This window comes from Aristolochia californica, unplaced genomic scaffold, assembly GCF_029961685.1.
Source record: "Aristolochia californica isolate CCGP_79_NKW_82.1479 unplaced genomic scaffold, dmAriCali1.0.hap1 SCAF_3, whole genome shotgun sequence".
Lineage (NCBI taxonomy): Eukaryota > Viridiplantae > Streptophyta > Magnoliopsida > Piperales > Aristolochiaceae > Aristolochia > Aristolochia californica.
Genome location: NW_027181992.1, coordinates 4,129,791 through 4,143,562, shown reverse-complemented (window position 1 = coordinate 4,143,562; position 13,772 = coordinate 4,129,791). Strand labels below are relative to the sequence as shown.

General features: G+C 39.4%; 1 protein-coding gene across 3 annotated transcripts; it reads right to left on the bottom strand.

Annotated features, from left to right (window-relative positions):
• Positions 1-10,598: 10,598 nt before the first annotated feature.
• Positions 10,599-13,291, bottom strand: LOC137960058 (G2/mitotic-specific cyclin S13-7-like). Of its 3 annotated transcripts, none has more exons than XM_068807527.1 (9): positions 13,003-13,285; positions 12,617-12,725; positions 12,506-12,541; positions 12,351-12,405; positions 11,915-12,268; positions 11,597-11,845; positions 11,347-11,505; positions 11,080-11,258; positions 10,599-10,987 (listed from the first exon to the last, which is right to left on the bottom strand). In XM_068807527.1, the coding sequence occupies exons 1-9, from the start codon at positions 13,037-13,039 to the stop codon at positions 10,777-10,779; spliced, it is 1,389 nt and encodes a 462-aa protein (XP_068663628.1). In that variant the 5' UTR covers positions 13,040-13,285; the 3' UTR covers positions 10,599-10,776. The 3 variants fall into 3 exon arrangements, with proteins under 3 accessions (XP_068663628.1, XP_068663629.1, XP_068663630.1); XM_068807528.1 differs by having other exon boundaries at positions 12,617-12,719; XM_068807529.1 differs by lacking the exon at positions 10,599-10,987 and having other exon boundaries at positions 11,076-11,258; positions 13,003-13,291.
• Positions 13,292-13,772: the final 481 nt, after the last annotated feature.

The window sequence follows — 13,772 nt, the reverse complement described above, 5'->3', positions numbered from 1 at the left end:
AAATAACAATAAATATAAGAATTTGTTCTTGCTGTATACACTACAGAAAACACTGCCTATAATCTCAAACTGTCTTAGTCTTAAATATACATATGCATCATTGCAACATCCGTAGCAACAAGCATCAAAGCCTCGAGGTTCAAAACCTTAAAAAGGAAATGAAAGAGAGAAGAAGAAAAAAAGAAAAATAATCGAGAGATCATGGAAAATCATAGAACTTGTAAGCTTAAGAAGCTGCTGCCTTATCTGTTGTGAAGAGGATTCGGACCTGTATATACTTTCCTCTTTTCAACACCAAACACTCCAACCCCGTCTTCATCCGCCTCACCTCCAAAACCACCTGTGGACTCCGCAGAACCCACACGCGCACGCGTCTCCTCCCTCGACCTGCCGAATTTTCGATGACCGTCCATAGAAGTCGAACTCCCGAACTGCCACAGCATCAGCAGAAGAAGAAACCAGCACAGAACAATCTCCTTCCTAAGGCCCATCTTGACTAATCTCCCAGGCACCAAAATCATATCAAAAGATATTCAAAAAGTTCCGTTAAAGAAGGCGGCAGAATCGACCGCGACCGAAGCTGGAATCCCCATGAAACCCGCAAAGGAGTTTTCTATTCCTTTGTCTGTTTTCCCAGGCTTGTTGTCGCTTGCCTTGGAGTTTGCAGACGGGTTTTGGGTCAATGAAGGGTAAGAGTCAAAATGCATGGGTTTCGATGCTTTGCTCCAAATTAGATTTGGCGCAGAGTGGTGATGGAACCTTCTTCGGATTCCGATTTCAGTGCCTGTTTTTTACTCGGGATAGCTCTAAAAACGCAAGAAATGGTGGGATGTTCGATCTTTTTCTCTCTCGGAAAGTTTGGTCTGGTATCTGTAGGAGAGGAGAGAAGAGCACGACGGGAAGAGAGAGCAGAAAGAGAGAAAGAGAGAGAGAGAGAGTTGGTGCAATCGTGCAAAGGAGTAGTTATATTCCATGTTTTTTTTTTATAAAATTTTTATTTGTATCTTTGGGGCACAGAGACCCGGACAACCAAAGTTGGTAAGGGGGTTTTGCTGATTTAATTTCGGGGTCCCACAAAATTAACTTCTGGTCTTAGGATCTTTCTTTCGAGTCTAACCAGGTGATTAATCCAGTCTTTAAGGATGTTTTTCGCATATCAGACCAAAAGGAAGAAGAAGAGAAATGTTGGAATAGAGTGAAGGAAGAGAGGTTTGGGGTGGCTTTTGGCCACGGCCTGGTGCTTGTTTTCTTGGGGAAATGATGATGTCTTTCCTTCTTTTTTCCTCTTCCAAGGAATGTCAATTGCTCATTTTGATCATCTGAGGGAACCCTTTGAAGCATTTTAGTAACTTATAATTTCCCTTGTTGACTGCAAAGAGAAGCTTTTTTTTTTTTGAATTGTTTGTAGTTTGATCAGTTGTAAGTCCATTTGGAGAGCATTATGAGTCTGTGTGTTTATTGCAATCTCAAACAAGGACTCCTTTTGCAAGAAAAAGGTTCCATGTCAGGGTGAGGCTGAGACCCACCACTTGTGTTGGAAGCCTTTCCAAGTGCCTATGCCTTTGAAGGAGGTCAAGTCTTTAGGGTGGCAATGTTGTTATCATTATGACTCATCATTTGGGAGAAGAAATTTATTTTCTAGACATGCAATTAGGCCCTACTCAAAGCCATGTTGCTTCTCAGCATCAATGTGACATCAAGTATTACATTAAAATGAAACTTCTCCAATTAATCACATTCAATAGATTCAAATGAGATATCATAATTCATAATCTACAAGGGCAGGGCCTCATTTTTCCTTCCTTCCAACACAAGGAGACTTCAGATTCACAGTGACACTTGGATGGTCAATGTGAGTATGATAATAATGCTTCCCTTTAAATGAATGGAAATGCTAAAAAGGAGAAGGCCCCAGATGAATTTTGGAAACACTTCTCTGCTTCATCTCCTTTCATTTAAAAGAACCAGAGGATATTTTGGTGAGTCAAAAAGTGATAACTCACTTTAATGAACACTGAAGAAGACTGATTTCTTTTTACACAGCTCGATGGTTAGAATTGGAAGGACAGTGGGAATGTATGTTTATTGCCCAATCATGTTATCTATAGAGCCTGATAAGTACTCTCATGTACATGGCTACAATCTCTATAAATTAATCCCTCTCTTCCCCATTTGAATCACTTTTTTTTAACTGAATATGATCAGTTTCTTCTTAATATGAGGTCTTAGGTTCAAAGCCTCAATGTTATCAAGGTTAAACGACTTGATCACCAAGTTAAAGCCTGGGAATGACTCAAGATTCACCCAACTGGACTTGTCATCCTCCAAAAATGAGTCACTCAACTCGTTGAGTTTTTTTTAATTACATATATCTTTCTCTAATCTCACAACCTTAATTTTTTTAAATAAAAAAAAAAGTCTAGAATAAAGTTTTAACTTTATGTTATCAAATTACTTATAATACCCTTAAGAATTGAAACTGATAAATCATATATACATAAAAAAAAACAAAAAAGATGGAGAATAAGGGGATTCATGGGGTAGAGGCATATGTGATAGGGTAGGAAAAAAGATGTTATGTTCTCCTTAATCATACTTTATTAATGAAATATTTTTTATGTTTGTGTTAATTATCATTGTATTGATACCAGTAATATCGATAATAAGAGTAATAATAGGAAGACTATTCTTTATGTGTTCCTCTTTTATTACTATTTTGCCCCTATACTGTTGTTTATTGGTATCGAACGTGTGGACATATGATATTTTATAAGATTTTTATATACATAATATCCCGTGCATGAATTGTCCTACTCCTATCGTTTCAGACTTTGGCACAGTTAGAAACCAAGTGTTTTTATTTATTTATTTATTATCAAATTGGAAGGAACCTGAATTAAAAAATTACCTAAGCTTAATAAGTATCACATAAACCATTTATGATTCTAAACATGGAAAACAACAATGGTTAACCTAATTCGAAGTCCGTTGGATTGAATCGGAATCCAACCGACACTGGCGGCTGATATAATTTGTAACATCTGTTGACTGAGCATTATAGCTTACAGGTCCACTCATGGATGGATAAAAAGGCCACAATTTGACTCACAATCACTCTGCATCATTAACCATAATGAACAACTAAAATTGTAGCAATTTGATTTGAGCCTTTACTATAAAACAACATTACAAGTCTTCCTAAAAAAAGCCATTATTTATGTGTCAAATACCAATTATACAAGTGCCACGTATAATGTATTAACTTGAGAATCCCAACAAAGAAAAATAGTTCAAACTGACGAAAACATAGACATGTTTGCATATTTGCTGCAAAAGCATTGGAAGCATCTCTTATGCACCCTCAAGTTAGGAAGGGCAAAAGAGAAGTGACATGGGACAATACAGATTGTTTTTCTCTTTCCCATGAGGGGAATCATGGCAACAACATAGATGGTTAGGACAAAGCTGCTAATCGAGAACGACATTCTCATCAGCAGATGGATGGGCTAAAGTGCAAGAAGGGAAAGTATACACATTACATAGATAGGATACATAGATCCACATTTTACTAGATGGTGGTTGAATTGACAGAGCAAAAAAAAGGGTCAAACTAGATTGTCTACAAATATTTTTTTTAGAGTTCTAAAACTACCTCGGGTTTAAGATCCCGATGAGCTATTCATTGAAGATGACAATAAGCCACAACGCTCAAAATCTGAACAATCACAACTTTGGCATTTTCTTCCAAGTATTTACCACCCCTGAAAGAGCATAACATAGAAAATAGTCAGTTGAAAGTACAGGTAAAACTCCATTGTTCTACATAACCTGAAGGAGAAAAGCTTGAAATTTTCAAGTGATGGGCAAAGAGAATAATTTCAAATGACATTAGGAACTACAACAATTTTCTTAGTTTTATAGACAACCAAGGTAGTTAATGTTTCTATTCACAAATTGAGGTTTCTTTAACCAACTTAAGACATTAAATAAGTGCTTGCACATTGAGGTAATAAGAGTGAAATGACTGTGAAAATGTTGAAAAACATAAATATGTTTTTTTTTTTCAGTAGAATTACCATTTTTCATCACTGAACTCGACATAATCAAATGATTGTTACAAATTAAAATATAAGATATGTCAGATATATCGTTGTTAGAATCACACATGTGCGTGCAATTCTTTAAAATATAATTTGTTTTCTTTAGTAAGAATCACAAATGTATGTTCATTATTTAAAATATTTTTTTTTCTTTCCTCTTGAGTTTTATCTCATTGCCATCTTGTTTCTTGATTTAGGGATTGATTTGAAGATTTCAATGCTTGGTCTTCAAATTTATTGCTAGTGATAGGTTATAGCACTTTCTTTGAAGAGGACAAATAGACCAATTAATACAAAATAAATGATTTAAAACACAAAGCACTCCTCAAGAAACTAATTTAGAAGGGATAATGTTTCAATTTTTTTGCAAATAAATACTGGCAAAAATGATCATATTTCAAAATTGAAAGTTGAAAAATAACAAAGAGTAACATATTTTGAGTGTAAAAAATCTTGAATTAGATACCTTTTTGGGCTTGAAAAAAAAACAAGGAAGAAAGAAAAAGATGTCAATTTTGTTTCTTCCAACAACTTCTATCATCTTTCTCATCTAGGTCACCAAAATTCACCATGAAAAAAAAAATCAATCAAAATGGAAGGGACACATGTACATGTAAATGTTCCTAAGTGATACGCTTTTAAAAGAGTTGAGAAATGTAAACTTACTCCATAACTATATAGACATTGTCATCATCCTCATATGCATCAAAGAATTGGACTAGGTTCTTAATGCCCTGTCAAAGCATGCAATATTTTTACTTCTCTTCTAACATCTTCAATGGCAATGGTTGCAGTCTTCTGTAAACTAGATCCTGCCTCTCATGAGATAGAATGGATATGATGTTGGCTAATTTGATACTAAATTTATTTTTATTTTACAGCTACCAAATAATACTATAATTGAATGAAAAACAATGTATATTAGTGTCTTTATGGTGAACTCAACACCGCCATAAATTCTACAAATTTACAAGATGAAGAAAGTGAACCAATATGTGCATTGTAGGAGTTGGGGTGTGTGCTATGTGGATTAACCATCTCTTTTATAGTGTGGCAAATGGATTCCTGAGAGTGCAAAGAGCAATATTAATGACAGATTAAAGCAATTTGGAGATGGTGACTAATGGTTCACTGGAGAGGACCTTTGATTGAATCAACCAAAGGAAAGCTATGTCATTCAAGAAAAAAAAGTGAAGATGCAAATGGAAGTTGATAAGAAAGTCATAAAGAAATAGAAGTTACTCTACAGTAAACAACTCCATCATGACAGCAAGTAGAGCATATTAAGTTGTTCAAAAGCAGATTCTCTCATTGATATTAAAAAATATCTTGTGCTTAATAAGTATCACATAAACCATTTCTGATTCTAAACATGGAGAAGAGATCAATAGTACAAAATTAATGAAACAATGATCGACTTCCTTCTAGAATCATGATATCCATAAAAAAAATTATATGCTAAGAGATAATTGAGCTCCCGTAGGAAATCGTCGGAATTTATGTAGAAGAAACTAGATTTTGTCCCAGAGAGACCAATGACCTGTGAGAAGTCTAGCAAGTCATCTCTTGTCGTTGTGCCAGTATGACTATCACAAGGGTAGATTTCCTTCGTTGGTGTGGTACTCGTAACAGGGCAGCAACTGGAATAATCTGTAGCAGCTTGTGGAATTTGGGTGAACAAACAGTCTAAGGTCCCCATTGTTGTCAACTCTTCAATCTAAGGGTCGAGTCAACTACAAGGTTAGAATTTATAAGTTTTTTTAACTGCTTTTTGATTGGGAAACACGTTCAATTAGGAAAGACAAAGTAGAAAAAGAGTATGTTAATGCATATTTACTGTTTCCAAATCCATTTGGATCAAGGACTCCTTGTATAGCTGCCACATCTGTACTAGAATCAACGACCAACCACGGCGAGCTCCATCACAACTTCTCCGACTTCGAGCTATGAAGATCCAATTCGTATGCACTATGGCCATTTTATTTGCTTGTAACTGCATAAAATGTTCCTACTCTTCTCAGGTCATGGATAAGGTCTAACCATTCTATTCCAAATACACCAAAGATACCAAAGATATGATATGAGCATTGGATGTGTTCCTCTTTCATGACTCCTTTGCTTCTATACTATTGTTTGTTTGTATCAATTACGATATATTATAAGATTTTATTTACAAAATTTCTCACACTTGCATGACCCTTCGTTGTACGAGACAAATTCTAGAAGTGGTAAGTAGTGCCACTTATTTATTTAATGGAGCCTATTTATGAGCCTCGTCTCGGTCAGTCCTGACGGCCACAAAAACGAGGGTCAGCAACGAACCAACTAGGGAACGGTCTCTCAATCATTAGTCCGCAGTCAGCAGTCTCTCAACGTAGCAGTTCAGTTTAGTCGTAGTTGGCTCTTGATAGCTGCGTCTCGGGAGTATTTTTTATGTTTTTTACCATTAGATCAACCAATTGGTTTCGATAGAACAACTTGGAAATTAATCACGATTATAATATTTTGGAGCTTGACTTGAACAGCTCTCCTCATCAATCAAACTTAAAATCCAAACACAACAGTGACGTCTCCGGCAACTGTTCACGGACAGCGATACTTCAAATTTCCTCCCAGTTTGCAGTAATTTGATTACTGCGTATCTGTGAGATTGATGACCCGTCAACGATGGATCGTGATTCTTCTGGGCACATTGAGAGGACCAGACGGTCAAATTTTTGTTTCCAAAATAAAGTTAAGACGGTGGAAACAGACAAATTCATGGTCGTATTAACAATGGATAAAACTTCGAAATTCTGCTAGGTAGCAACGCGCGACGAACGACCGCAATTACAATTTGACCGCTACGTACTTCCCACGACGCTTTTCTCTGTTCTTGATCGGATCATTTTTCTTCTCTCATTACTAAATCAGCGGTCAGGTCACCCTTTGAAGTTTAACCTGACAAGAGAATTAATTTTAAGGGGTCGAGACCTTTGTACCGCGGACATATATGAGACTGCCTTCATTCTTTTAGAAACAGGCAAGGCGGCTTTCCTCATCAATATCATCTTCTTCATCTTTCCGCAAGACTACTCATCGGTCTCTTCAGAAATGGAAGTTGTTCCTTTTCCAAGCCCCACCAACAGCATGGATGCTCATCTGATGAGAGGCGAATCCGCAGCTTATCTGAGTTACTCCACGAGTCCCAGCGGCCTCAGCTTCATCGGCAGTCCACACTTCTACACAACGCCGTTCAGTCCGACGAGGGGACTGACGTCCGACCTGCTCGCGTTAGAAGCGCCGGCTGTGGAGAAGGATAAGATGGGAGCAGGAGCGGGAACAGATTCCGACTCAGACGAGTTCGAGTTCGAGATCAGCTTCGAACTGAGCCAGCGATACGACAGCGCCTCGATTCAACAGACAGAAGAGCTGCAGCAGGTTGAAGAGCTCCCAACGAACATGGCCTTTGCCGACGAGCTCTTCTCCAACGGTCGTGTCCTTCCGTTGAAGCTGCCGCCCCGGCCGCAGAGCCCGAGTTACGGTAGCTGCTTGGGCACGTCTTATCTCAGTTCATCTTCCTCCTGGGTGCTGCATGGGCCCTCTTCCGGTATGACCTTCAAGAACAAGAACTTCGATCCTTTCGAGGCCGCACCGGAGAAGGCGAGAAAAGAGGAGCCCGAGTGGGGCCCATATCTGGGCCATAGGCGGACGCGCTCGGTTTCGCCCAGGAGCTATCATTGGACGGAAGAACCAGCAAGGAAGGTCCCACAATCAGTCCAAGAGATGGAGCCCCCAGCGTCCGTTGAGCCTAAGCGATCAGCGTTTACGAATGCAAGATCAGACTCGTTAACTGTAATGCCGGCGGAACCGAAACGACATGTTGAACTGGGGAAGCCGGTAAAACTGGAAGCCATGAGATCGAAATCCGGGAATCCCGTGGGGAACAGTAGTGAATCGACCAAGGAGAGGAGGCCAACCGGACCCATTAGATCGAGCTCCGAAAGACCCGTCAAGCCGACTCCAGAACCCGCACAAAACAAGCACGACGACAAAGTTGCAGTGAAGAAGTTATTCTTCCGGAAAGGATCCAAGGGACAAATGATCAAGGACTTCCTGTTTCGGAGTGCGTCGGAAGGACGGGTTGACAGTAAAGACAAGCTTAGGGCCCATACAGCGGCCATGCAAAGATCCGAGTTTCCGAAGGATATGAGCTTTGGGTCTGCTCATGGAGTTCTCTACAAGGGCTCCGAGGAGGCGAGGAATAAAACTTGCATGGCCTACAAGCCATCAGCCATGTTTGATTGTTTGAGAATGAAAGATCAGAAGAAGAAGAAGAAGAAGTGATAAATGATAGGGCTCGATTTCTGCCAAAACAGATGATGGATTGGCTTCTACCTTATGGTGACTGTGATATTAAAGTCTATGTATTATTTTTTGTATTTTATGAAAATTAGGGGGTAGTTTTAAATAGGTTTCTTCCACTAAATTTTAATTTGAAAAAAATAAATTATTTTATTTTTTAAAAAACAGGATATATCCAATCTGCTCCTAGAAGAGACGGGCCTCTCCTGCTTGTGTGAATCACTAATCGGTAGAAAGAGATGAACTTCTGCATTATCTTCTCCACCCATGCTAAGATCAAGATGAACGATATTTAATTTAGTGCAAACCCAGAAGAAGGCTTTAAGTTTTTGATCTGCGCAAGGAAGACAGAAAATGGGTCCAACACAATTCAATTACTTCCGGTGTAAAATGCTCGTTAAAAAAAATACTCTAATCAACTTTTTCTGCAATTGAATTCGCATCAGTTCCTCACTTGCAGACCAAAAAACAGAGGAAAGAGGCACCTCACTTGAGGAAGGTGATACCTGCTCCAAGGCTTTTTGGTCCACAAAGCTGAGTTCTCGTCACCTGATCTTAACTTCAGCTCATTGCATCAACAATTTGTAGTATTCCTTTCTTACTAAAACAAAGAAAAAAACCGGTTGAAAACACCGGCCAGTTACCTGATTGATCATCTTCCAAGATGGCTACTTGGATGAGACCGTCTGCAGTGGCAATGAACTCTCAACTCCATCTTGGCTGGATGCTCTCTCTGCAACAATCTTTGACATTCCAAACATCTGAAATAAAATTTATTCAAGAACAGACGATAGAAAGATTATATACTCCTCCCATTTTGATACACATAAAACATAATTTGATTCATAACAGAATATCTATCCAAAAGAGGACATAAAAACAAACCAGATGTATTTTGAAGCAAATGTCTCACTTGATATTAACTAACCTTTTGAACTGTCTTTTTAAAGAAAGACCTGTGCTCGTCCATGGAAGCATGAATACATTCATCGACATGATCCCTCAGGTCCTGCAAGAGGTTAACTTTTTCTTCCGACAACAAGTCATTGCTGGGGTTGCTGCAGAGGAGGCTGGTGGTACATTATTGAGGTTATTCTGTACTATTATTATTACTAAAATGATAGCACCACAATATTGCCTGACATGACAAGTGTCTAACTTCAGATTTCCTCAGACTAGGAAAGCCAAGGACAACATTTACTTAACAATTGCTAAATAATTTATTAGCCATCTGAAACTATTTGCAGAAAAAGCAGAAGCAAGCGATTTGCAATGGCTAGTCCATTAAAGGGATCGGGCATATCAAAAGATGGAAGAGGTGCCGCATGAGCCAAAAATGGAAGATTTATGAGTACAAAAATCTAGAAAATTGTCAGAAAAATGTTTCTTATGCAATGGCAGAGGTAAGAGCTGCTCTTAGAATTCAAAAATTACTTCCTTCCCACCATCTTTTTTTTCACTTGAAACCATATTACAAAGGCAAGGATGTATTTTCTTGAACATAATATCTGATTACATTAAACAAAGACACCCTCTTCGACTTTAAGAACAAACTGAACCACATCGTCGTCTCTTTTGTCCATAATGCATACCATAATTTTGCCCGCAGCTACTTCTTGAACCCCCTCATCAAGAGAAGTGCCACGGGAGACTTCTCCATAAGAAAAAAGGGCAAATAGGCAGCCGATGAATTTCATAAAAAAAAGGCCAGAAGGCTGGATGGTTGAAAGATGATCCTTTGAGGATACATAGAGGAGGTTCTTGCCCTCCATGTTCTAGAAAGAGGGATCTCTAGAAGCTCTCTAGAAGGTTTCGCACATACACCAAGTTGGGTTCGGTATATGCACTTGGGCATACACCCTTAGTATTGTATTCCAAACCAAGTTGAGTCCAGTTGAATAGTTTAGAAGGATCCAAATCAATGACTTGTGTATTTGCAAAAGGAGTACAAGTAACATGACAACATCATACCAAGTTTGAACAAATCGGTCACTTTATTTTAATATCAAATGTCTTATTTTTTATATATAGCAAGTTTGAACAAATCGGTCACTTTATTTTCATGCCAAGTAGAGAAAGTCCATGTTAGAAAAATCTTTGGGCAGAGAATGAAACTTCTTCCGATTCCTCTTATTTTATCAGTCATATACCAGATGAAAATGAGAAGACCCAATTTTCAATTGAAAATAACTCTAAATCCCTCTTTCAATATTAGACAAGTCAGACATGGATCATCATCAACAACAAAGAGATGATTTTTCGTGTCACTCCACAAATTCAAAACGATGTGATTGTTTCTGTAAACCCAGGCTTCAATTAGTAGTATACTTGGTTAATCATCCAAAAGATGACTTCTACTTCCCTCTCTTCCTCGATTCACATTGATCAAACTGTTGTTAACCTTCAACTCCTCGGAGAACCTTGTTGCGGGAGGAAGCAAAGCCACGGAATTCCGATCGGGACTGGAGTATTTCTTATAAACCGCTTTGAGCTTACTCTCCGCCGCGACTGAGTGAAAATTTATCAACGCCTTCACACAATCACTGTTTCATGAACGTCAGAAACAACCCACAGTGAGAACGATTTGCAGCACTTCATATCGATCCACAAAAACAGGATACAAGAAATAACTTACATTAGCTGTGGCTCAGAAAACCCAGTGTGAACCTTAAGGGTCTCCGTCCACATAGGACTCTTTCTAAGAGTGCACTGTGCTGCATAAACAGCAGAAGCAGCAATCATTGACGGGCAGTACATGATTATCGAGTACTGGATTAAGGCAAGCTCCGCAAAGAAGAAAGCCATATGTTCCAACTGCAATCACAGGGTGAGAGTATTAGGAAGAAAGATCCAGTCATCATGTATCAACAACAGCTAATAATGAAATCGAACCATTCATTACCTCTTTATCAGAGGCAGCTGCCTTTATGAACCTCACTAGGAACATGTATGGCGTCGGGAAAGTCAAGCTCCATTCAAGCTTGTTCAGCATCGACTTTTCCATGCACAGAATCTGCTCTCTGTTGTAAGCCCGATCCGATATGCAAACGAAGTCATTAATCTGCCAACAGCCAGAGAACCAGACGTTCATCATTGATTTTCTGTTGCATCAGAATTACCTACTACATCTTTTCTGTTCGGAAAAACCTTACCTCTGGTGCCCAGATCTCCTCGTACTTGCAGGCTATGAGCATGGCGCCAATGCCCACCAACTGTAACTCTCTCCTTGGAACAGTCTTAACAGCGAGGTATCGATCCAAAATATGCAGTGTCAGGTACAGAGTCTCGGGCATCAGTTCAAATTTCTTGTGGACCTCAATCAACCAATCCGCCAGTATAGCCCTCATCCGGTCATTAATTTCAGGTTGAGAATCCATGTAGTCATGGACCCGACAGGATTGCTGCATTAGAGCATTTCAGCAAAAGATACAGAGCGGAGAACAAGGACAGCTAAATTCTCCTAAATTTACCTCTATAAGCTTGTAATAGTTGTAAATATCTTCTACATAATCCACCACAGCCAATTGATCTTCAGAATCTGCTGCATCAATATCGTGAACCTTTGTTGTTATTCCACAAGCAACCTTGCTTCGAGCAGTCAGGACTGAAGTAAGAGTCTTTCTTGAAGACCCTCTTCGTGCACTTGCCCTCTTGCCCTCTTTTATTTCAGATGTCGTCTTGTCCTCAACTGTATCGGGGCTTATTTGGATTACGGTCTCCTCTTTAGGCTTTGTAGTTGCTTTCTGCTTGACAACCTTCCGTGTTGGGGCTGGCTTAGTGACTTCTTTTCCTATGGCTCCATCAACAAGGACTGCCGCTGATTTCTACACAACGAAACGTACAAAGTGAGAAAGAAAAAACTAAAGAAATTTTGATTTAGTCTCTCCAATTCGATCATTCAAATACCTTATTTGCTGCTGCAGCGGCTTGTGCATTCGCAAGAAGTTGGGCACCGAAACTTCTAAATCAAAGAAAACAAAGAAATCAATCCAGTATTTCCGTAATCGACCGGTATGTGAAACTCATGTGCAATATTAGGACAAAGGGACTTCTTTACCAACCTGGTTATGGGGCGCGAGATTTGAGGCACTGGCTTTCTGTGGAAAAAGCGAGGAAAGTTAGCGATAATGCCGTATATATTTTAAGAAGGTGGAGAATTCCGTGGAATTTACCCTTCATTCACAACTTCTCTGGTATTTACGACATTTCCGATATCACCCAAAGCTCTTCGGTTTCTTCCATCAGAGGGTTTTGGCTTCCCAACAGCTGCCCCGGCTGCAAATTTAAGTGGAAGACAAGGAAATGAAGATCAAAATCGTTAAAAAAAAAAAAAAGCAGGAGCACGGCGGCGAAATAACAAGAATGAGGAGAAAAAGAGATGCCGAAATAAATCAATGAAAGGAGAACAGAGAGGTTCGCATCAAGATGGAAAATCCCACCAAAATTTAAACCAAAAGTTTTCAATCTTCTAACACAAAAATGTGATTCCCAAAAGAAGCTTCAAAGTAGAAAAAGAAGGGACACCAAACGATAAACGGAGAAAGAAAATGTGGCATACCTCTCTGTTGTTGGGGTAAAGCATCTCTCGTTGCCATTTCTTCTTTGCACAATCTGTTTCTTTCCAAAGAGTTCGAAAAACCTAGCGAAAAGAGATCCAACGAATGAGAGAAGAAGAAACGCTCCCCTCTTCCTTCTCTCCTTTTCTTCTTCCTTGTTTGTTTCACGGCCTCTTCCTCTTACTGCTATACTCCTCTCCCCCTCTGGTCTTCCTTCTCCTGTTCCTTCTCAGAAAGGAATGCACCCTTTTTGTAAGTTCGAATCGACAGATCCCTCTTCACTGCACAACGGTCAAATTCTTTTCATTTCTGATCGTCAGATTATTTTAAAATAAATCCAGCGGCAGGATAGAGGTCTTGCGAAGACTAGCCGTTGGAGGCTTTCTTTCTACGCAAATTGCTCGCGGTCACCACAAGAGAACTTCTCATCGAGATAATGACCGTTACAGGGTAAGTGCGCTGGCGCCTAGGTAGCGACTACTTTTGATGACCCGGACCAATGCCTATCTTTAGCATCAACCGGGGCTTTTCAATTCAGACTCAGGAAACGAATCAGATACATATCGAGTTGGTTCAGGACTCACCGGTTGGGTAACCGGAGTTACTCCAAGTCAAAAAGGATTCGGCAAGAACAGAAAAGCTGATTCTCTCCCAAACTCTCCTTGTCCAAAATCCGATCTGACTTGCCCTATTCACAAGTCGACTCAGTGGGTGGAAAAACCATGGCACCAACCATCAAGGTGAGCCCGATAACCTCTCTAACATCTCGCTA

Coding starts and splice junctions, on each gene's coding strand:
- LOC137960058 (XM_068807527.1), bottom strand. CDS start 13,039: ATGGCAACGAGAGATGCTTTACCCCAACAACAGAGAG. Junction 12,726..13,002: donor TTTACCCCAACAACAGAGAG/GTATGCCACATT, acceptor TTCCACTTAAAT/TTGCAGCCGGGGCAGCTGTT. Junction 12,542..12,616: donor AGAGAAGTTGTGAATGAAGG/GTAAATTCCACG, acceptor CTTTTTCCACAG/AAAGCCAGTGCCTCAAATCT.